General features: G+C 45.0%; 1 protein-coding gene across 4 annotated transcripts in view; it reads right to left on the minus strand.

Annotated features, from left to right (window-relative positions):
- The window catches only part of MTMR2 (myotubularin related protein 2), a 73,365-nt gene that overhangs the window by 26,909 nt on the left and 23,163 nt on the right, over positions 1 to 23,293 (minus strand). For 2 of the 4 annotated variants that reach the window (XR_008319514.1, XM_053309827.1), the window contains exons 3-6: positions 8,183 to 8,258; positions 5,222 to 5,316; positions 3,641 to 3,751; positions 1,853 to 1,954 (exon numbers count right to left, since the gene is read on the minus strand). Coding sequence is in view for 3 of the 4 variants with exons in the window: in XM_053309827.1 (XP_053165802.1) it covers positions 1,853 to 1,954; positions 3,641 to 3,751; positions 5,222 to 5,316; positions 8,183 to 8,258 (384 nt within the window). In the remaining variant the exon portion in view is untranslated. Of the gene's footprint in view, positions 1 to 1,852; positions 1,955 to 3,640; positions 3,752 to 5,221; positions 5,317 to 8,182; positions 8,259 to 14,405; positions 14,594 to 14,640; positions 14,660 to 23,293 lie in introns of those variants that run through there. The other 2 variants (XM_053309830.1, XM_053309829.1) reach the window with 2 other exon arrangements.

Below are 23,293 nucleotides of genomic sequence, written 5' to 3' on the forward strand. Positions count from 1 at the left end.
CATTTTCTTTGGCATCTCAAACAACAATTTCCTTGCAGCCTTTTTATTTCTATATCATTAAAGCATGAAAGAAAAGCAGAGAGATACGCAGAAACTCAAGCTGTCTTTGTACACTGCAATTAACACATCAATGTACTTTTCTCCGTATTCCTTTGTTCACTGATCTGTTACCTACAAAATCACCAGGAGGAGGGGAGAATGTGAGTGGATGCAGTTTCTAAAGAGAGGCTTGGGTGAAAAGTACTCCTGTGCATGACAGTGTAAATATGGACTCAGCCTTGTAGCAACCATCATGAATTTCAGGTTACAGCTCTACACACACACACACACACACGCGCACACACACACGCGCGCACACACACACGCGCGCACACACACACTTTGTCACTTGAAAACAGCCATGCTGTACTCAGGATATTTTTGGCTGTGCAGAGATTACAATTAGTAGCCAATGAGCCAGGGCTACAAATCTTGGTCATCGGTACCATCTCGGGATGAATGCTCCTAGTGGATTTTTTGCAACATCTAACCCCCTAGAGATTGAAAATAGGTGAGAACGCAGCTTTCTGTGTGTTCTCCCGCTGTCTTTATCCCTAACCCCAAATGATTAGGGTAAAATTGCAGTCATTTTTGCACTGAGCCAAAAGTAGGGTTAGGGCAACAATGAACAAATAGTTGTGCTCTCTCCATGGAGTAATCATCTTTGGAGGAGGATTTTCATTTCCTGTCAATTTTCATTTCCATTCTTTGGGCAACATCAATAAAATGTTACACTAGTTGTTGTTGTTGTTTTAAAAAGCTTTTAAAATACCATTGCCAATTTGACCACAGCAGGCCTGATGATCAGGAGAATAAAAGCATGATAACACCCTGATAAGCTGAAAATATTACAATGCTATCACCTCTCTTCCATCTCTAGGAGTGCAGACCTTGCCAAAAACCTCAATGAGCACTTGTCCCCCATGAAGAGACCGACCATCCCAGCTGGTTCATTTACTGCAGTGATGGTGCCAACAGCAGCTACATTAACAGAAACACAGTGTTCAGATGAACAGAAGTAATTGCTCTACTCTATTCTGTGCTGGCCAGACCTCATTTGGGATGCTGTGCCCGACATCCTGACTAAATTACTCCATGGAAGTCCTTATTGAAATTAAGTATTCCTTTAGAATAACCCCTGAGTACTACTGTTGGGTAACTTCATCTGGATGTTAGCCTGTGTTCAATTCTGGGCCCTGCATTCTAAGAAGGACATTGATAAACTGGAATGGATTTGTAGGAGGGCAAGAAAGATGGTGAGGATTCTGGAAACCAAGTCCTATGAGGAGTGGCTGAAAGAGCTAAGAAGGAGAAGACTAAGGAAAGATACAATTGCTATCTTCAATGATCTGAAGGGGCTGTCATACAGGAGGAGGACTCGTTCTCTGTTGTTCCTGAGGGCAGGACTGGAGCCAATGGGGTGAAATTACAAGGAAGCAGATTTAGGCTAGATGTAAGGAGCAATTTCCTAATTGCAAGAACCTTTTGATAGTGGAGCAGTCTGCCTTCTGCAATGGTGGACCCTCCTTCGCTGGAGATGTTTAAACAGAGGCTGGATGCCCATCTATCAGCTATTCTGTTGCAGTGCTTGTACTGAGCAGGGAGCAGGGCCAGAAGACATCCAAGATCTCTTCCTGCTCTAATGTTCTGTGACTCTATGACCCAATCTCCCCAGGTTGGAATATGGTCCAGAACTATAAAGTTGGATCCAACTACTTTCATATGCAGGCCTGGCTCCCTTCATTTGGGTCCTATGCATTCCATTTTGCAGTTTGGATAATACTATCCCATAAGAGTGGCAAAGAGCTCTTACCAAATGATTCGACACTGGAAAAGCGTATTTCATTAGGTTTTCAAATATGGATCTTCTTGTACGGCCCTCGGGTCTATGGGCAAACCGCAAGTTCCGAACATCCTGCAAAACGTAACACAAAACACGGTCCTCTTCTGAAGGGTCATTCACTGAAACTGAACAGAACATGACCTCATCTGCCAAGGAAGTGAGCTACAGAGCAAGGCTGCACACAACTTCGGCTCTTCTGCAGATGCTGGACGACAGCTTCCATAATCCCTGACTACTGGCCGAGGGTAATGAGAGTTGTAGGTGGCCGAGGATAATGGGAGTTGTAGTCTAAAAACAGCAGGAGGGCTGAAGTTATGCAGCCCTGCTTAGAGGGTTCAGAGGGTTCTGGGCATACTCTCAGTACATGCAGAGTGCCGACCAGGTCTATTTGGCCTTCCTGTTGGCCCATGTGGGTCCTATGCATTCCATTTTGCCTGCGCATTATGGGGGAAGACCGGAGGATGTGGTTGTGCATTGGCCAAAGTGTGTTTTAGGGAAGACTGCCATTAATAAGCTTCCCACTGAAGAAGTGCTGATAAGCTTCCAATGATACACACAGAAACAAGAATCTACCCTATACTGAGTCAGACAGTTGATCTATCTAGCTCAGTATTGTCTACACTAGCTGAGAGTGGCTCTCCAGGGTTCCAGACAGGGGCTGACATTTCAGACAAAAGCTGCACTAGTGAAACAAAGAAAGATGCACATACGCAAGGAGGTCTGGTAGTTGAGCAGATCCTCAAAGCTGCTCGATCTCCTGTGCTCTCTGTTCACTTGTGCAAGCATCGGGCTTGTGCAAGGAGGAGAGCAAGACAGCTGCGCATTATTCCCTGCAACTTTTAAGGGCTGAGGAAGCAGTTTCACAGGCTGTGGAAGTGCACCCTGTTGCACCAGTGCAACTCTAGTCTGGAATGCAAGTTCCTAGTTTAGCCTAACCAGTTAGTGAAGCAGCCTCACACTAGTGCAACATCCGGGGCGTAGCGAGACAACTGGGGACCAGGGGACAAACTCTGGTTAGGGCCCCCTGCATCATGCACGCAAAGTGCATGCACTCCCCAGCACCCTAAGCCACGCCCCCTGTGTCTGACATCAGATGCAAGGGGCGGGGCAACCAACATCTCCTCGCCACCACCCCTGCCCTTAACCCTTGGCCTCCGGGGGGTAGGGAGTGAGCCGGGTGCGGCTGGCTGGTGAGCCTCTTCGGCCGAACTGGGCATCTTGAATATGGATGTCACATGCCTGTGACGTCACGAGCATGCAATGTCCATATTTGAACTGCACAGCTATGCAGCTCAGCCAGAGAGGCCTGCCAGCCAGCCACAGCGACCGCCCCCACAGGGGGGTGGCCTGCCCCGCTTGGCTCACCCCCACCCCCACAGTAAAGAAACAGTTGCGGCGGGGCAGGGCAGAGGTGGTGGGGCAGCTTGCTTGGGGGCCCCCGGACCCTCTGGGCCCAGGGACATTTGTCCCTGTTTGTCCAATGGACGCTACGCCCATGTAACATCTTTGCACGAGTGCAGCGTTAGTCCAGATGTCAGCCAGGGTCTTCTCCCAGCCCTACTTGGAGATGCCAAGGACTGAATCAAGGATCTTCAGCATGCAAAGCCGCTGTTCTACCACTGAGCAACAGCCCCACCCTGGAAATCCCTGTTACATTAAAAATGTAAGAGATCGCTACTGCAGACCAAGAACCTCTGAGCCATCCCCACTCCCCACCCCCTGGGCCTTAATTCACCAATTGGAGACGGATCAGTTTACCTTACACACAATCTCGAGTCCGTATGAATTTTCACCACGGCTGGAAGCTCCTCCAATTTTCTCTACTCTGTTGATCACTCCCAGAGGACCATCTAGAACAAAAGGCGGATCCTAGAGAAAGTTGCAGCGTATTAATGTATAGTTCAAAACATTTGATAACAAGGGGGGGAAAACCTGTTTACGGAGAGGTTGCAGCAGCCAAGTGCTCAAAAGCTTGGGGGTACCTGAGGCACAGACAGGGGGTACAGGACAAGGGGGAAGGAGCCCAGAGAAGCTTGCCCCTGCTGCTGGGTCTTTGCTGCTAGTTATCACCTAGAATTAGTCTCCTCCCTCCCTTTCCCTGCCTTGCCCCTTCCTCCTCTCAAAATGGTGAAAAAAATGGCACATCACACTGTGCATGGCACTGGGTTCAACCTATCTAGCTTGGGCCAACATCACCTCTAGCCCAGGTACACAATCAGAGGTACACAATTGCCCCCTTTCTGTAAGAAGTGTCTGCCCTGGTGGCATCTGAATGGGAGACTTGATGTGTGAGCACTGCAAGATATTCCCCTCAGGGGATGAAGCTGCTCTGGGAAGAGCAGAAGGTTTCAAGTTCCCTCCCTGGCAGCATCTACAACATAGGGCTGAGAGAGATTCCTGCCTGCAACCTTGGAGAAGCCGCTGCCAGTCTGTGAAGACAATACTGAGCTAGATAGACCAATGGCCTGACTCAGTATATGGCAGTTTCCTGTGTTCCTAAGTGGCAGCCCTGTTCACACTAGACTGGACATGCATCATATCATGACCCTCCATACTGACTGAGCAAAGAGGTACCTTTTAAAGTGGCAACCCGCCTATATTTAGCAGGGAAGAGTAACTGTGTCCATCCAGCCCCAGCACAGCACCCCTCCAGTAGCTGCTGCTGGAGTCTACCTTGTGTTTCTTTTTAGACCATATGCCCTCTTGGGAATGGGAGTCATCTGATTTCTTTTTCTGTATAAACTGCTTTGAGAACTTTTTTGTTGTTGAAAAGCAGTATATAAATATATGTTGCAGTAATAGTAGTGGTATATAGTCAGCCCTTCTTGTGTGCTGCAAGCCTGCTTGCATGCAGTAGGTTCCAAGTTCCCTCCCTGGCAGCATCTCCAAGATAAGGCTGAGAGAGATTCCTGCCTGCAACCTTGGAGAAGCCGCTGCCAGTATATGGCAGCTTCCTATGTTCCTAACATATGGCACAGATACCTGTACATATTAAAATCCACTGGAAAACTGTGGAACTTCTTAACTTTTTGAGAAGTTAGGGGTTACTTGTTCTTTAAAAAGTTGAGGAACACTGCAGGAAACCTATGAAGCTACTTTGTACCGAGCCAGACTGTCTAGCCTGACAGTCTGCTCTGCTCTGACTGCCAGCAGCTCTCTACTTTCCTAGCTTATAACGGGAGATGCCAGTTACAGGCACTTCCAGCTACTGAGCTTCTACATTGAACCTGGGATCTTCTGCATGCACAGCATGTGCTCAACCCATGAGCTATGGCCTCTCCCCACTTGGACTTAAAACAATAGGCAAGAAACCGTAACAAGGAACTTTTTGAAACTTACCCTTTCCATGCTTTTAAAATATAGCCTGTAATTTGTAACTGTCAGGGTTCCTCTAATAGCTCCAGTAAATGGGCAGATATGAGTAACATCTTTTGCTAGGAAGGAAAGATGTAAAAAAAAAAAAGATTATATTTCCATAGGGAACTGTTGCAACGTGGTTTGGAATGCTTTTAATCTCTCCCCAAAGCGAATATAGTACAGTTGGGGATGTTCTCCCACAGAAAGAAAAAGGTTAACAGGCCTTTCTCAGGGATTTCCCCTCAATTTTGACAAGAAAAAGTTAATGGTGATGAAAAAAATTAACAAAAGAATAACGACAGGAGTAGGCAAACCTCATGATGAGTCTGTGTGTGTGTGTGTGTGTGTGTGTGTGTGGAATGCGCATATAAATTCCACCTAAGAGTTTTTATGGACAGACCTGAAGGGTACACAACCAAACCCTTAGAGCTGTTCTCCTTGGACATCCTGGCAAAAATACCCGGGCCTGCCCCACCTCCCCGGGTATCCCCAATTGAAGCTTTAGCACGTAAAGAGACAAATATGCAATCTGAATGGGGTACCTATAGAGAGTTGTTATGTTTCCAAGAAAAGGGCTGTAAATTAAAAAACCTAATCGAAGTACAAAATTTGGTTAGTAACTGGTTTCAGTACCATCAGTTAAATGAAATCTATAAGAAGGATCTTAAAGTTGGATTTGAGGATCAAATGTTGAGATTTGAGAAGAAGCTGTGTGAAAACGATGAAAAATTAGTTTCTAAGATGTATAAGCTGTTGCTTTTGGAGGAGACAAGAGATGAAGTGGTTAAAACGACTATGATAAAATGGGCTCAAGATGTGGGTCATAATATAGATATGGCAGCTTGGGGAAAATTATGGAAAATGGATTTAAAGTTCACTGCATGTTATACTTCAAAAGAAAATTATTATAAGATTACGTACAGGTGGTATTTGACACCCAAAAAATTAGCGTTAATGTATAAAAATGTTCCAAACCAATGTTTGAAATGCGGACATTGTGAAGGAACTTTTTTTCATATGTGGTGGTCTTGCGGGAAGGCAAAGGCCTTTTGGGATATGATATATAATGAGTTAAAGAACATTTTTCAAATGACATTTCCTAAGAGGCCAGAATCCTTCCTGCTGGGAATAACACAAGGAGAGTTTTCCAGAAGAAACTTAACATTTTTAATGTATGCAACCACGGCGGCCAGAATAGTATATGCGCAGAAATGGAAGGACAATGAAATGCTCTCAAAAGAAGATTGGTTGATAAAAATTTTGGAATATGCTGAGATGGCAAAACTTACAGTACTGATAAGGGATGAAAATTTGGAATGTTTTAAAGAAGATTGGAAACCATTCTTACTATACTTAAATAACTATTTTTCTAATACGGACCTTTCAGCAGGGTTTGAAATTTAGTAATAATAGCAGGTTGGGTAGAGTAAAATCGAGTTTGCAATGTGTCGGATACATGTTTTGAATTACTATAGCAATGGTTGACTTGTATAGCTAATGAATCACGCAGATTGGTGAGCGGGAAGTCAATATTTACTTAATTAGATGTAACGGGATTGTTAAGATATTGTAGAAACCAATAAAATTTTTAAAAAGCAAAAAAAAGGACATCCTGGCAAAAATGCTGCTTTCGTTCACTGTTCAAAGCCTGAAGTTATTTAACAGCCAGCCATATTTGCAGCCATGGGACTCCGGAGGTGGTACATAACTCTTTATTAGCCAACAATTATTCTTGAACACAGGAGGAGTTTCAGAGTGGGAGAAAAGGCTTTCTGTTCACTTAACATTTGCTTTGCTGAAGGATGTTGATCTTCAACCAAACTGCATTTCCCCTCAAGAAAGTACATCATTCCACTCCCCCCCCCCCAAATAAAAGGGTAATGGGAATATATCCAGACCAGGTTACTCAACAGTATGACTCATGAGTTACTCTAAAGGACTACTACATTTCAGGTGGATTTCCTCCAATTATTCAGTCAGGATGTCAGCCACAGTAAGGAAGCAAGCTTGTAAGAGCATCACACATTTCATGCTCACATTTACAATACCTAGGAAGCTGCCTTTTACTGAATCAGACCAGTGGTCCATCTAGCTCAGTACTGTCTACACTGACTGGCAGCAGCTTTGCAGGGTTTTTGACAGAGGTCTTTCCCAGCCCTACCTGCAGAAGAAGCCAGGGATTGAGCCTGGAATCTTCTACAGGTGAAGAAGAGGCTCTACCACTGATCCATGGCCCTGTCCCAAAATTTATAGCAGTATGTAGTATGCCTGGCCAGTCACTTATCTCCCAGTCGAACCGACCTCACAGGATTGTTGTGAGGACAAACATAGGGAAGAGGAGGATATAAATGTAAAAACAAATAAATACATTTCAACACTTTTTCCCCAGGAGCATTGGTAGCTGCCTTTGCTCCCATGTGAGAGCTTCTGCCAGTCAATGTAGAGTATGACTCAGTTAAGGAAGCTTTCTAGTTACTGCCATCACTTAACAGAAACATCAGCAAATTCATGATGAATTATGAGCCATTGTAAGTGGATTTGCTGCACTTGTCAAAGATGCCATTTGTGAACATGGCAAGTTCAACATGACGGCTGGTATTGCATACAATGGATCAGGTCTGATCTTTGTTTGGGGACACTGGATCAATTATAGTGGCAAATCTATATTTAAGCCTTTGGAGACAGGGCCAACATGACTCCCAAGCAGTGTTCCTTCTAACAGGGATTTCCAGATGTTGTTGACTACAACTCCCATAATCCCCAAGCAAAGGCTATTGCAGCAGAGGATGCTGGGAGTTGTAGTCAACAGCATCTGGGAATCCCTGTTAGAGGGAACACCCCCAAGGGGGTGAGACTTCCCAAGGGGGTGGGAAGTCCATTTTAAGGATCAGCTTGTGAAATCTACATAGCCAACCAACAATGAAGATAAATACTTGCACCTACCCATGTCCTTAATGGTTTCTCCAGGTAGCAAGGGAGGCTCTTCCATTTCAGCCAATTTATTAGATTCCCTGAGGACCTACGATAGAAATCCCACGCCCCAACACAAGAAGATACATTAACACTGAGTGTTCATAAATCAATTGTGTGAAGCTTACGCTTTCCATGCAGAAAATATTTCATTCTATTAGAATTACAACATTTTAGACAACCAATACGTAGTCATTCAATTAAAAATACAATCTGGTCAATCAAAAATCTGCCTTGCACTAACTGGGATGTGATTTTTTTTTTTTAAAGACACCTACAGACATTAAGATAGTTTTGACTTGGTGCCTAAAAAAACTGAATGGTCAAATTAATTTCTGTGGAGGATACTCCAATATCAGGGTGCCACCACTGAAAAGTCTCCATCGGCCTGCTTTCTGAGTGCAGGGGCGCGCAGAAAGGGGCCTCGGGTGATGCTCTTAAGGAATGGGCAGGTTTTGTAAGTGATATAAAATACTTATAAAAATCATGGGTAGGAGGTGCCATCTGAGATGAGGCATTTCCCTTCTTTCCCTCACAGGAGGCAATCCCTCACCATCGAGAACAATGACTGCTGTAATACATACAGGGGCATAGCAAGGCTGGAGGCAGCCCTGGGCAAGATTTGAGGATGCCCCCCCGCCTTCATCACCCCAATGCTCCTGCCCCCACTGCTCCCCGCTTTGCTGCCCACCCTGCCCGCCTTCACGGCCCCCTGGCCTTGCTGCTCAGGGTCTTCCGCGACCAAGCCAGAGAGCCGTTCTGTGCTGAGCCAACATAGCCTGATGATATAGGTGAGTCAGTGTGGCCACACCGGCTTGGTGATGCTGGGTGCCCTCGATGTTACGAGAACAGGCTGCCTTAAAGGGGTCGCCTCTTCTCGTTGGGATGGGGCAGCTCGGTCGCGCCAGCTTGGTAACGTCAGAGAGCAGCAGGGGTGCAGGAGGTGGCTGGCGGTCCCTGGACAATGGCCGACATCTGGACTCAATTACTCAGCAGTACTACTCAGGAGTTACCCTCCTAAACAATTTCAATGGGACTACGCTGGACTAATTTTGCCTGGGTGTAAGGATTCACAAGACACACACCAATGGTGCTTAGTATCCAGAAGCAATGCTTTTACTCTTAGGCAAACTTAGGAAACTGCCTTATACTGAGTCAGATCATCGGCCCATCTAGCTCAGTGCTGTCCACATTGACAGGCGACATCTCCTCGAGGTTTCAGACAGGCATTTCTCAACTTTGCCTGGAGATGCCAGAGATTGAATCTGGGACCATCTGCATGCAAAGCAGATGCCCTTCTCCTACATTTCTACGGTGAATTAAGTTTGCTTTTTAAAAGGGGTGACATCCCTAACGTAGATAAAGTCACACACCAATGAATGCTGATAATCTGGTCTGGGGGGCTGTCGACGTTCTCTGGTGTACCTCTGAGGTTCTTATTTCCATGCAACAGTATGAAGCTGTCTCATAAACAATGAGGTTTTCTGAAGTCAGTGGAAAGTAGTAAAGGGATTTACTGATGCTATCCATTGTCAGAGCAGACAACTGGACACAGACAGAAACAATCTACCCCCCCACCCCCACCCGCAAGAACTTCATGGTCTTTAACATTTGTTGAGAGAAAATCTCTACAGCACAGCAGGACAGGCGGGGGGTGGGTGGGAGGGTGCCCAACACATTCTGGCAGCTAGCATGGAAAATCTAAATGCTGCCGTCTACTCTGCTTAAAAAAAACAATCTGATGACTAAATAATTGATAACTTGTTACTCATTAATAGCATTCAAAATCTGACCCCTGCAGCAAGACACTTCACTTTGCTTGATGTTTACACAATTCCATACAGGAATGTCACATATGAGTTGGCAACAGCCAGGGGCAGCCCAAGGTACTCCAGTATCTGAGGTGAGGTGCAAAATGCTGCCTTGAGTACCCAGAATGTTGGGGGCAATATGCTAAATCATTGTAAACCGCTTAGAGAGCTCCGGCTATAGAGCAGTATATAAATGTAAGTGCTATTGCTATTAACCCCACACCCTTAGTTGTAGGGGGGCAGCCCCCTTTCATTTTATGCAGCATTTTACACAGGAGCAAACTGCTGCATATTTCCACCTATCCAAAGTCATCCCACCTCATGATCAACAGGTAGGGTTCCCACAAATCCTGACATAAATGCCTCAGCAGTACAGCAGCTAAAAGCAAAACAAACAAAAGCCCTAAACACCCTCACCCAACAACCTTGTTTTATTAGAGCAAAGGGGCTTTTCCTGAGGATTAAACAAGCAGATGGTAGTGAATTTCTCAAGTCAAAATGATTGAAGCCAGCAAAATCCTTAATCCTGCAGAAACACCATGCATCTTAATCTTTTGGCTTTTAGAAGTTAAAAAATGGTTGTGTTGGTGGGGGCACACACCCTAAGCAGATGGGCTGCTTTGCGATGATGCATATGGAAGTACTCTGGCGGAGTGACATGTACTTGACGAGCCAGCCAATCAGATTGTGTGGATCATCTCTTAACATTCCATTCTACTTAAAAACTGGACACAAAAGACAACCTCACACCATGCAGTGAAACAACAGAAGCTGGTAAAATTGTAGACACTTAGGCTGTTGTTGCTACCCATGCCAAAGTTCTGCAATCTGGATTAAAATAAATAATATAGCAGAATGCAGATATTTACTGCGGACATGAAATTATTTGTTGTTTGAAGTTTTTTTTAAAAAGTTGACACATCGAAGATCACCCATAGATATATGAGTGTGTAACTGTGCAATCAGCATTAAACGGCTTGGGCCCTGGGTATTTAAGAGAACGTCTTCTTCGTTATGAACCCCACTGCCCATTGAGGTCATCAGGAGAGGTCTGTCTGCAGCTGCCAATAGCTCGTCTGGTGTCCATTCAGCGATGGGCCTTCTCCACTGCTGCCCCGAAGCTTTGGAATATGCTCCCTGCTGAAATAAGAACCGCCCCATCTCTGACAACTTTTAAGAAGTCTTTAAAGACGCATCTGTTCACCCAGGCTTTTAATTAAATAGTGTTTTAATAATTTTAACATTGTTTTAAAATTTTTTTAAAAATTTTAAATTGTTGTAAAGTGTCAATTTTTTCCTGTTATGATTTATTTTATTTTAATTAATGTTTTAGCTTTTCTGTTCTGTATTCTGTTTTAACTAATGTTACCCAGAATGCTGGGGGCAATATGCTAAAATCATTGTAAACCGCTTAGAGAGCTCTGGCTATAGAGCGGTATATAAATGTAAGTGCTAGTGCTAAGTGCTAATGTTTTAACCTTTTTGTTGTAACTCACCCAGAGGCATGAGTTTGGGCAGTATAGAAATATGCTAAATAATAAAATAAATTAGTCGGAGATGACCAGTCAAAATCTTCCTGGAGCTGCCCAATCCCATGATGCCACCAGAAAGCTCCAATTTAACAAGTACCATCTTTTTCTAATAAGCTAATGATGCAAGACACATCTGAGTCTAGTGAACCTTCATTGATGTAAGAGCTGCACACACTGGCTGACATCCTAATGGTGCATTTGCACAAGGATTTTGCACAAGGACAAGGCTGCCGTGCTAGTTACTTGCACTAAATCTGGAGCTTGTGTTCCAGACTAGTGTTGCACTAGTGCAAACATGTTTGTGCATGTACAACAGGTGTGCAAGCTGTGACATGCCTTATATGTTTTAAAGGCAACTTTTGCACAATAATGCAAGAGTGCAATTGTGCAATTCCAAAAATCCCATTTATTTATTTTTAGCACAGATACGGGATCTTCCGCTGGTGTAACTTTGTTGCACACAGACACTATTAGTCAGGATTTTGGCTACTAGAGATGTGCATAAAACCGGTTTGCTTGGTTCGGTTCGAATTTGAACCGAGTTCAAACCGGGGTGGGGAGGTTCAGTTTCAGTTTGGCTCAAACCCCCCTTTGGTTTGGTTTGAATTCGAACCTGGTTTGAACCATTTCAAACTGGTTTGAGCCTCCAAAACTGGGTTGGGTGGTAGCTACCGCCCACACCCCAAAGCATTGGAAACTCCTATGATTTTTAATGAATTTTTGAAATTTGTATTATTATTGCCCATTATTCCATATGTGGAGTACCTAGGGGCAAAAAACTGGGGTGGGTGGTAGGCACCCAGGGGTGCCTACCACCCACCAAAAGGCAAAGCAACCGGAGGCTCCTGCAATTATTTGTGAATTTTTGAAGTCTTTTTCATTTTTTATTCCTGCCATAGGGAATAATGGGGATTCCAGCAAATGTAGTGCTTCATGCCGGGGGGAAAGGGGTGGCCCAGAGCGGAGTGTGGTGGTGCCCAATGGGGGCAAGGAAGCTACCAGAATTATTTCAAAGGAATTGAGCAAAGGGCTGATTTTTTGTGATTTGTTGAAGTTTATGTGTCTTTAAGGTTTTTCCCATAGGGAATAATGGAGGCTTCAGCAAATGTATCGCTTCATGTTGGGGGGAAAGGGGTGGCCCAGAGCGGAGTGTGGTGGGTTGTACTGCCCAATGGGGGCAAGGAAGTTACGAGAATTATTTCAAAGGAATTGGGCAAAGGGCAGAGTGAGTGGTGGTGTAGTGCACAGAGGGTGCCATCCACCCCCATGGGTTGCTAACCCATGGGGTACTGGGTTTTGTTGTTTCTGAGGTGTTCTGAGTGTAGATTCTCTGGTAGTAAATGAGAGTGGGTTCATGGTTTGTCATTGAAAATCTCATATGCTGCCAGAGAATCTACACTCAGAACAGGGGTGGTTGGCACCCTCTGTGCACTACACCACCACTCGCTCTGGGCCATCCCAGTGCCCCGCAAGTGCAGTTATGGGGCTTCTGAAACCTCCATTATTCCCTATGGAGAAAAACCTTAAAGATGCGTAAACGTCAACAAATCACAAAAAACCAGCCCTTTGCCCAATTCGTTCGAAATAATTCTGGTAGCTTCCTTGCTCCCACTGGGCGTTACCACCCACCACACTCCACTCTGGGCCACGCCTTTCCTCCCAACGTGAAGTGATTCATTTGCTGGAATCCCCATTATTCTCTATGGGAAGAATTAAAAAAATTTAAAAAAACTTCAAAAATTCACAAATAATCGCAGGAATCTCCAGTTGCATTGCCATTTGGTGGGTGGTAGGCACCCACACCAGGTTGTTGCTCCTAGGTACTCCACATAGGGAATAATGGTAAAATAATAAACATTTCAAAAATTCATTAAAAATCATAGGAGTGTCCAGTTGTTTTGGGGTTTGGGTGGTAATTGGCACCCATGGGTGCCTACCACTCAACCCAGTTTTGGAGGCACGAACAGGCTCAAATCAGTTCAAAATGAACCAGGCTCAGCTTCGTTCAAATTTGAAGCCGCAGGTCGAACCCAATGCCTGGTTCAGTTTGAATTCGAAACATTGAACTGAACTGGTTCAAAATCGAACTGGTGCGCACATCCCTATTGGCCACTGAGAACTCTCTCTAAAAACATAGCAAAACAAAAGATCCCAACCCCAAACCTTCTTCAGTATTAACACAAACATCATATGATTTCAGCACCCACAAAACTAGGTGTCTGGGCTTTTTCATCATTTTTTATTTATTCCTGGTATTGTTCTCCCATCTCTATCCTGATCACTATGCCTTCATGCAAGGAGGGAAAAATACCCCATACTACCTCTCATATTTTTTGCCAGGGATTTTGAAGGGTCAAGGCAAGCACAACTCCAGTACACTACCACCCTCTAGGCAGATGAATTTCTACTATAAACGAAATCCAGTTCTAAAAACAAAGAACAACCCCATATTTAAAAATGCAAAGGTACTTGAGGCAATAGCTTCTATTTTAAAATAAATTAACAAGATGTCTAGGTGAGGAATATTAGTGTATTCCATTAGTGTACGGCTGCTAATTCACCATTTTTTAAAAAATAAAGGAAACTGAGAGGGTTCTAGCAAGATCTTTGGAACGACAAGCTATCAAACATTGGCTTTACCATCAAGCGATGAATTTCACTGAGGAATTTGGAACAGGTACTAGGATATTTTATAACTCAATGATGAAGCAGGATTTTAAAAAGTTCAAAGACACAGAATACCCACAGATACCAGCAAACTACACTCAGGCACTTGGAAAGGCTATTTAAAATTCAGTCCTGAATGCCTCTCTTTTGGACTCATGAAGCTAAAAGAAGAAGAAGATCTCTTACCCAGTTGTACTTTGGAAAAAGAAGATTGCAGATGATTCACAATAGGAAGAAACATTGTAGCCCCTTACTTCATAATGGACCACCTCTCAAGAGGACTTATCAAGGCCACTGACTTGTTCCCTTAAGCTTTCCATTCTTGACGAACAACAATAATAAATAGTCTCAGAACGGCCTCCTCTCTGTTCATTTAATGCCTATGCAAACATCCAGGGACCTTGAAATATATTAGGATCACCTTCTTCTTTGGCTGCCTTTGGAAACACGAAGATGCTCAGGGGCTTCCTTTTTCCTTGCTTCCGAGACAGAAGATTGACCGAGTCTGGCTTTCTGTGATCTAATTTGCACTAAATCAATATATTGTAACCTGGGCTTTGACAGGTCTATGGCGAGCAGGCTATAAATAGAAGCCAGAGAAGGACAGAATCCAAAAGACAATCCAGCTCAAATAAGCAACATCCCCCCACTTCTGGTCACGAGACAACTGGGGGACAAAGCCAGAAACTGCAGAGCTTATGAAGTGGGCTGTCTTTAGAAAAGAAGGAAAGAATCATAAATAGTGTGGGAACTCAATTTGGATCAATGCCCAGCCAAGGTACTGATGCATCAAAGGAATTACTGCACGACTTTCAGAATTCTCAGGGACACATCGCACATTATAAAAAAGACAGACTCCTGCATATCCATTGCCAGTAGATGGTGTCTTTTCTACAGCATTTGAAGGGCATTTCTGCATTTGAAAAAAATCGGGGCCAGCACCCTAAGGCTGCACCTGTGCACCAGGAAGACATGACCCTCCTGCAAAGAGCTTCCTGACTACTAGAGCACCAATTGTGAAGAGGGAGTGATTTTCGCTGATTTCTCTTTCCTCCGGAAGCAGGGCTACCATATTTTCAACATGAAAAATGAGGAAACCTTTCCCACTGCCTTAAAAAGAAAGAAAGACAAAAATAAAATTATGCAGGCCAGGACCAGGTCTACCGACTGACTTGAATAGGGCAGCTGCAAAGGCAGCATTAGATCTGGCTGTTGGTGTGATGGAGGCCAGGTCTATCAATCAACTTGAGTCAGCCAGTGGGGGCTGAGTGAGCCCTTTGAGCCAGCAGCCAGTTCCCAGAGGCCAATGTCAGTTCAAGAAAGCACAGCTTTCTTACCCCAGCACAGGCAGCCAGATCTACCTGCTGCATCCAGGAGGCCCTAAGCAGACTTGGCTTCTGTTGCTCTGGTGGCCTGGTGTGCCAGAAGTTCACATATGTGGGTGGGCAAAAACCAGACAGATCACCTTTCCTCTAAGACATTCTCTTTTTTATGGCAATGGGGACATGTCTGAGTAAATGGGAACATATAGTAGCCCTATCTGGAAGTGCACTGCAGTTACTGAATATATGTCCCTGAAGGCTATGAGACCCTTGGAGAAGTATTTTGGTGAGGCACAAAATGCTTCTGGAGGAAAGGGAGACTGGTGAAAGTCACTCCCTCTGTGCAATCAGTGCTACTGTAATCCTCCACAGCTTCTTCTTGGTGCAGGTGCAGCCGTAGTCAGGATGTCCACCACTGTATCCCACATGTGCTTGCCTCTGCACCCAGGTCAACATCCAAGGTCTGACTTTAAGTCATGGTGCTACAGCTATGGAATGTCCTTCTGAAGGAGGTCTACCTGGTCGATCAGTTCTGGCAGAAGTGAAAACTTTACTTTTTGTAGAAGGTCATTGGGTGGGTCAATATGGGTCTGTAATCATAGGTGGTATGAGGGATGAAAGCACTCAATCAGACAAGTAGCTTGCTCCCCCTACCACCCCCCCCATTGCTGAAGCCCTGTGGTAACTGTTGCATATTCTCCACTTCTCTCTACTGTTCCTGATGTATGTCCCTGAAGGTCCCCATAAATCCTGTTCTCTTTGCTACCCTCAATGAACCCTAAAAAAAGGGCCCCTCAGGGACATACATCAGGGTTGCAGAGGGAAGTTGAGGATCAACAAAAATGGTTACATGAGCAAAACACTGCACAAGGGCAGTGTTAGACTGGATGATTTCCACTGACTATGTGGTCATAGATTTGTCATTAATTTATTCAGCTTTGCAAATGAGTGCACAGGTGTTTTTTTTTATCTCGGCCTGCCTAACTCTACATATCTGTGTCCATAATTTGCTGCCTAAGAGAATCAGCTTTTATAAATGTTCCTGGCCTTGTTAACACGAGATCATTTTTCTCTCTCTGACATGGGTTACCAATTTTATTTTAAACAAGTGTATCCCTTCTGTAACAAACCTTCAGCTCAGGTGTCCCATAGATATTTTTAGTGTATGTGTGTTACAGTTATGAGACAGGCTACTCCAGTTACTGGCTTACATCCAGATTAAGTTACTCATGAATACTCTCATTGAAATTAATTTCAATAAGACTGTTTATGAGTAACGTAATCTGGATGTAAGCGAAGGACTGGAGGAGCCTGTCTCATAACTGTAACATTTAATGTGTGTGTGTGTGTGTGTGTGTACACAAAAACACAGAATGTCTAAGTGTTACATTTAGGGAGACAGGCTACTACAGTCACTGGCTCACATCCACACTAAATTAATCATAAGCAGTCTTATTGGAATTAATGGGACAAATTTACTTGTCCCATTAATTTCAGTTAGAGTACTCAATGCTACATTTCTGAAGCCTGTCAATCAGGCTCAAAGGAGGATATGTTAAGCTTCATCATATAGCCAGCCAATCAGGAGCAGAGGAGGAGGGTCTTCCCCCGCCTCACTTCCCTTCTGCAGTGGATACACCGCTGAGGATGTGTTGGCTTCAAGCTGGCAGTTCTCAGATGGGGAACGCATAGTGCGGCTGCAGCAAGGGGAGGAAGGAGAAGTCGGAGTACCACCTGGGAGCCCTTCAAGTACCCCTGGGGGTACTAGTACTGCCTGCTGGGAACCCCCTACTCTATGGGTTAGTAACTAGATCTGCGACTATCGATGAGACTGGATTTATCATGGTTCCATCTTGTGCTTTTTTGTTGCTATTCACTTTGATGTTTATTGGGAAATGGCAACGATTTTTTTAAAAAAAGAATTGTCAGGGAAACTCCCTGTCGGGCCTGGGAGGGGTGCCTGTCGCCATCGCTTACTTTGGTCGGCAGCGACACTGTGGCCCCTGCCATTCAGCATGAGTGTGGCCAGTCGGGCGAGGGCTCTTGCGAGGTGCTTCCTGAAGTGGGCAAAAACTCGCGAGAGTTTGGGAGCATCTCATGAGCCTTCAGACGTGTCTCATGAGACCTCGCAGTGAGACTTCAGTCAGCCTGAAGTCTCATGAGACTTGTCCCTGCTGTCAGGGACTATATAAAAGGGAGTTGGTCAATGATGAGAGGCCGGCATAACAGGGAGGGCTCTGACTGAGCAAGAGCCCAGTGATCTGTCTGGCCCTGAGCCCCAGATTGGAGCACCGCCAGGGTCCTGTGAAGTAATGGGCCCGGAATTGCCTCTAAGGGGCCAGAAGAATTCTGAGGACAGGCAATAGGCAGGGAGCAACCTCCAACACACAGGAACCATTATAAGAATTTTAATAACATGAGTACTGGTTAATTAATTTAATCGGCATATGAACGACAGCAATAATACTGGCCCATATGTTCCACAGCTGTAGGAGGGTGGAAGAATGGTTGCACTCTTGCAAGGAGGCTGCAGAGTAGCTGCAGAGAATGCTTCTTCCACAGTCAAATATGCATGGAGCGGGGAGGAGTTTTTGCTTCTCTCCCCTCCTTCTGAAAGTCCTTTTGGCTTCCAGAAAAATGTCCCTGGAAGGTTGCGTAACCCTCAGATACATATTTATGGAAGCCGAAAGGACTTTCGGAAGTGGGGGAGAAAGGGGAAAATCGCTCCCACTTCTCTGCAGCCTCTTCTTCGGCCCTTCTATGACTGTAGGTTATTGGGGCCATATCAGAAGAGGCATTCCTCGTACACAGAAGGGAATGCTCTTTTTCAGATGCTACTCATCTTCTGCAGTTATTATAAAGAATATTTTTAGAAAAATCACACAAGTTTACAGATTAATTGGGTGCATGCTTTTAGTTATTCAAACTTTTAAAAAATCACTGAACTCGGGAGTTTTCAACCAGAGGTACTTGAACCCCTTGGGGTACTTTTAAACCTTGTAGGGGATACATGAGGTACACATAACCCTTCTGCCTTCCTGATTCACTTGCATGCTACACTGTTGGCTCCCTCTTCAAGAGGTGAGGGGGAGGAGTGCCAGGAAGCATCTCTCCCTCCTCCTCTCCATGTGACTGGTTGGCTCTGTGGTCAGGCTCAGCCCACCCCTCAGTGTGACTGACAGGCTTGGCAGCAAGAGAAATGCTGGCTGATGCTCAGCGGCGGCACTGCCCTTGTTGCTGATCCTGTCAGACTGAGGGAGGGGCTGAGCCTGAGCACCCAACCAACCAGTCACATGGAGACGAGGAGGAGGGAGAGGTGGGGTCAGGTCAGGGGTATGCTGATCTATAGCCTTGGCTATAAGGCTCCAGAGGAGAGGAGGAGGAAGGAAGCCACAGCATAGAGTTAGAGGTTTGGGGTTCTTTTTGAGGGGTGGAGGGTGCCATATTCCGTGGCAGATTCACTTCACTTGTATTTTATTTCCCACCAAAGTTGGCAAAATTTAATTTACATTGCAGGGTGTGTGTGTGTCCACAAATATTGGCAGCTTATGTGGGGTACCTGAGTTGAAGCTTTGTGACTGAAGGGGTGCACTTTTAAAAAAATAAGTTGAAAACCCCTGAATCACGTGATAGATCAAATAATTCATCAAGTGAATCAAGTTAGCAGGGATCATCACCCCTGCTAACTGAGCGAAGAGGCAACTTTTTAAAGTGGTGATTCTCTTATATTTAGCAGGGGGAGAGCAACTGATGCTATCCAACCCCAGCACAGCATCCCTCCAGTGGCTGATGCTGGTATCTACTTTATGGTTTGTTTGTTTTTAAGATCGTGAGTTCTTTGGGCAAACGTGACCATCTTATTTATGTATTTATTTTTCCATGTAAACCACTTTGAGAACTGTGGTTGAAGAGCAGTATATAAATATCCATAGTAGTAAATGTGCAGCCCTAAAATAATAATAATTTAAAAAAAATACACAAACCCAAACAGATGATGTTTCACATCAGAACCTGCTGTGAACCAGTGGCGCAGCCATGGCGCAGCAGTGGTGGGGGTCAAGTGTCCCTGGGCCACCAGGGACCACTTGCAAGCTGTGATTCCGGGTTTTGACACCGGTCACGCACAGGGGCAGATGAAGCTTTTGGTTGCCCACAGGTGGCTAAGGATTTACTGCCCCTCTCTGGGGATGGCGGTGGCCACAGCGGCTACAGGGGGCGAGGGGAAAATCCTCCCTTTCACTTTTAAAAACACCACTGAGCAGCGGGATGGGGACAGCGGAGGCCGAAGCTGGGGGAGTGGGGGGGGAGAGGGGAAGGTTCCCCTGTTTACCTTCTAACACAACACCTCTGCCTGCATGATGGGATGGGGTGACAGAGGCAGTGAGAGAGAGCTCCTTCCAGCTCCCCTCCTTCTAAAACACCACCATTGCACGGCGAGATGGGACAACGGGGCTGGGGGCAGCAAGAGAAATCTCCTTCCCAAATGACTGAACGGCCCTGTCTGCCGGCAGCCTGTTTTGGACCTTTCTCCCCACAAGCATGGAGGGAGGGACTTTCCCCTCATCCCCTCTCCCCGCAGCCACAGCCACCCCCAGAGAGGGGTGGCAAAATCTGAGGAGGGGTAAAATTTGCTGCTTCTCAAATTTTGCCGCCGTAGGCAAATGCCTACGCCGCCTCTCCATTAATCCGCCACTGCCCTTGCACTCGCATTAGCATGCAAGAGACGTGGCCCGTGTCGAAACCCAGAAGTGCAGCCCATCACCAGCTCCTTTCCCAGTCAGCGAGCGGTTCTGTCATGGCTCAGACTCCTGACTCAGAAAAGTCAGAGTAGGACGACTTACCAGCTAGTGAGGCCTTAGAGGCACAGCCACAGGATTTGGCAGAGAAACTAGACTCTGGAGCTGAGGATTCACAACAGCTGCCAGACATGATCTCTGATGGGGAAGAGCCTGGGATTTCACCTGTCTTGAGACATGTCTCAAGAGGCAGGCTCAGTGGGAGTCACGCAGGTGTAGGAGATCCCAAGAAAGAAAGCCAAAGTGCTGACTCAGGGAAGCCTGATTGGCTGCTGGTTCTCTTGAGCCATATATATATTACAGTCTCTGTTTGCTCTGATGCTGTTTGCAACTTCGTTGGCTGCAGATAGTGTGCTCTTGAATTTCAACCATTTCTGTGTCCCAGTTTGTCTTGTCTGTACTTTCCTGCATTGTTCCCTTAATTCCTTGTTCTGTGTTCTTCGCTTGTTTCATTCCTTGTTTTGTCTTTTCCTTCCACTGATTACTCAGTTAGTGTTAGAGTGGGGTACCTAGTTTCAGTTCAGGGGACTTAATCCATTGACTAATTGCTTTCCCTTCATTTGGTTTCACTGCTGCTTTCTGGTTACTCTCAGGGGGAGTGCTGAAGGGGGTTATAAAATCCTGTTGGGTTAGCTGAGCTAACAGATTCACGACAAGTTCCTTCCGGGCTTTACCCAGCCAGAGAAGGAACTGCTTGTCAACTGTGAGAGGGGTAAATGGGTAGTGTGGTCATGCCCCAATGCTGGTCACGTCCCCTTATCGATGTGCTGACGCTGGAGCAAAGGGTGTGTCTGGTGTTGAAACCTGCAAGCCCAGCCCGTTGCCCTTCTCAACAATTAGGCAGTGGGTGCAAAAGTGACTGCCCCCGCTGGCAGTAGGGACCATGAGGCGGGGGGGGGGGCTCCACCAGCCTGCCTAGGCCCCTGCTGTGAACAACACAACCAAGCCTAGTAATACAAGTGATGCTGAGAAGGCAAAAGAAAATCAGGGAGGAAGCCAAAGGAGAAAGCTTTGTGAAAACAGATGACTTCAATTATTCCCACCCCGGCTTGGTAAAAATACATCCAGGTCATGATAAAGAGACTTTTCTAGATACAATAAATGGTTGTGCTTTAAAACAGAGGCATGGAGTCAAGATTTAATCATGGGAAGTCTTAAGGACTGCCTTCTTCTCCTATATAGGCAGCCTTCTCCCACTATTCAAAATCTTAAAGCTAAGGCAGTTGTTAAGTTTACCTCACAACTTGTGGCACCTGCCCTATGGAATGCTGCCAAGAAAACCTGACAGGCCCTGACAACATATATTTTCATGCCTCAAACAAAAACCAGGCTCTTTCAGAAAGCCCTTGAGCTAAGAGTTTATTTTGATTTTACTGTGCTTTAATTCGGATTGCTCTTTTACTCGTCAGCCCTTTGGATTTTTATGTCGTGTTCTGTGGTACCCTGTTGCTTTTATATTCTTGATTCCTTTACAGCAGTTTTTGTTTATTGTATTTTTAACTGGTTTTCTTTGTGAGCCACTTTGAATAGTCTTTGACAAGAAAAGCAAGATGCAGGCTTTTAATGTTAAATAAAGTGCCCAGGATCTGGTAGGAGATTTAAGTGCTGTTGAACAGCTTTGGGAATACTGTCAAATCCAACATACATATGAGTGGAAAACTGCCTGGGAAGTCCAAAACAGTCACAGTTAACTTCAGAAGAGGGAATTCCTAAAACTGAGGGGATTAGTTAAAAGGCAGTTGATGGGGAGAGTCAGGAAGGCCAAAACCTTTCAGGAAGCCTGGAGTTTATTTAAAACCACCAGAAGGGAAGCTGTATACAACCAATTAGAAAGATTACAAACAAGCCCAATAGCAGAAACTTGCAAAAAGGTATGAAGGCTATTTCAAAGAAAATAAAATATCCTTATCAGAGGACTGGAAGATAGCCAATGCATCATCAGTGTTTAAAAAGGGATCTGGGAAATGCCAGATGCAGCAGATTAACTTCTGTTCCCATACCAGGAGAAATTGGTGCAAAGTATATTTGAAGGTAGAATGGTTAAAACACAGAGAAGAACAAGTTCTGTCTCCCAAACAGTCTAGAATTTTTTAGAACTGTCAATAAGCACTTCGATAGGAGTGACCCATTAGATATTATATACCTGAGACTTCCAAAAGGTTTTTGCAAAAGTCCCCTCTGAGGGAATGTTTCTGAATAAAAGTGCTTCTGAATAAACTTAGCAATCACAATATAAGAGCAAATTCTTTTCAGAGATGTGGGGTTGAAAAAATGCTCATACTTGACATTTTTATAGAACATTTCTAATAATTGATTGTTTCATAAAATATATTAATACTGTAGGACCTCGTTATTTGCGGATCTGGCATCCACGGTTGGGCACCCTATCTCGGTATACATGAGGAAAAAACAGCTAAAAGTGTGTGTGTGGGGGGTGCTAAATCAGCATATCTGCAGATTGAGGGTTTTGTTCATTAGCCATTTTGTGGCTCCTTTTAAAATAAAAAATTTTTTAAACCCTGATTTTTCTCAGAATATATATGGTGGATTTATTTCTCTTGGGGGGCATTGCTGGACTGCTGGACCCCACATTATTTGGGATTTTTTCATGGGTTTTGCCAGTTTTGTGCAATTTTCCATGCCCTTTGGAACCTAACCTCCATGATCCCATTGACTTAATGCCTTGGTATTCGTGGTTTCAGTATCCATGGCAGTATAAGCTCAGAATAGAACCTCCACAAATACAAAGGTCCTCCTGTAATTTGATGGTCAAAAAACCTGATGGTTTAAGAGCAGATCTAAGGCTCTCAAATTTGGCTCAAGTTCCACAAAGCCGAGAAACTGGAACCTAAGGCTGATGCCTTAACAGACATGCCACGTGATCAGTAATGATGTTGTGCAATGTCACATGTTGTGCTTGCTTACAACTTGCCCTCCATGGATAATGTGGGGCATC

This window comes from Hemicordylus capensis, chromosome 3, assembly GCF_027244095.1.
Source record: "Hemicordylus capensis ecotype Gifberg chromosome 3, rHemCap1.1.pri, whole genome shotgun sequence".
Lineage (NCBI taxonomy): Eukaryota > Metazoa > Chordata > Lepidosauria > Squamata > Cordylidae > Hemicordylus > Hemicordylus capensis.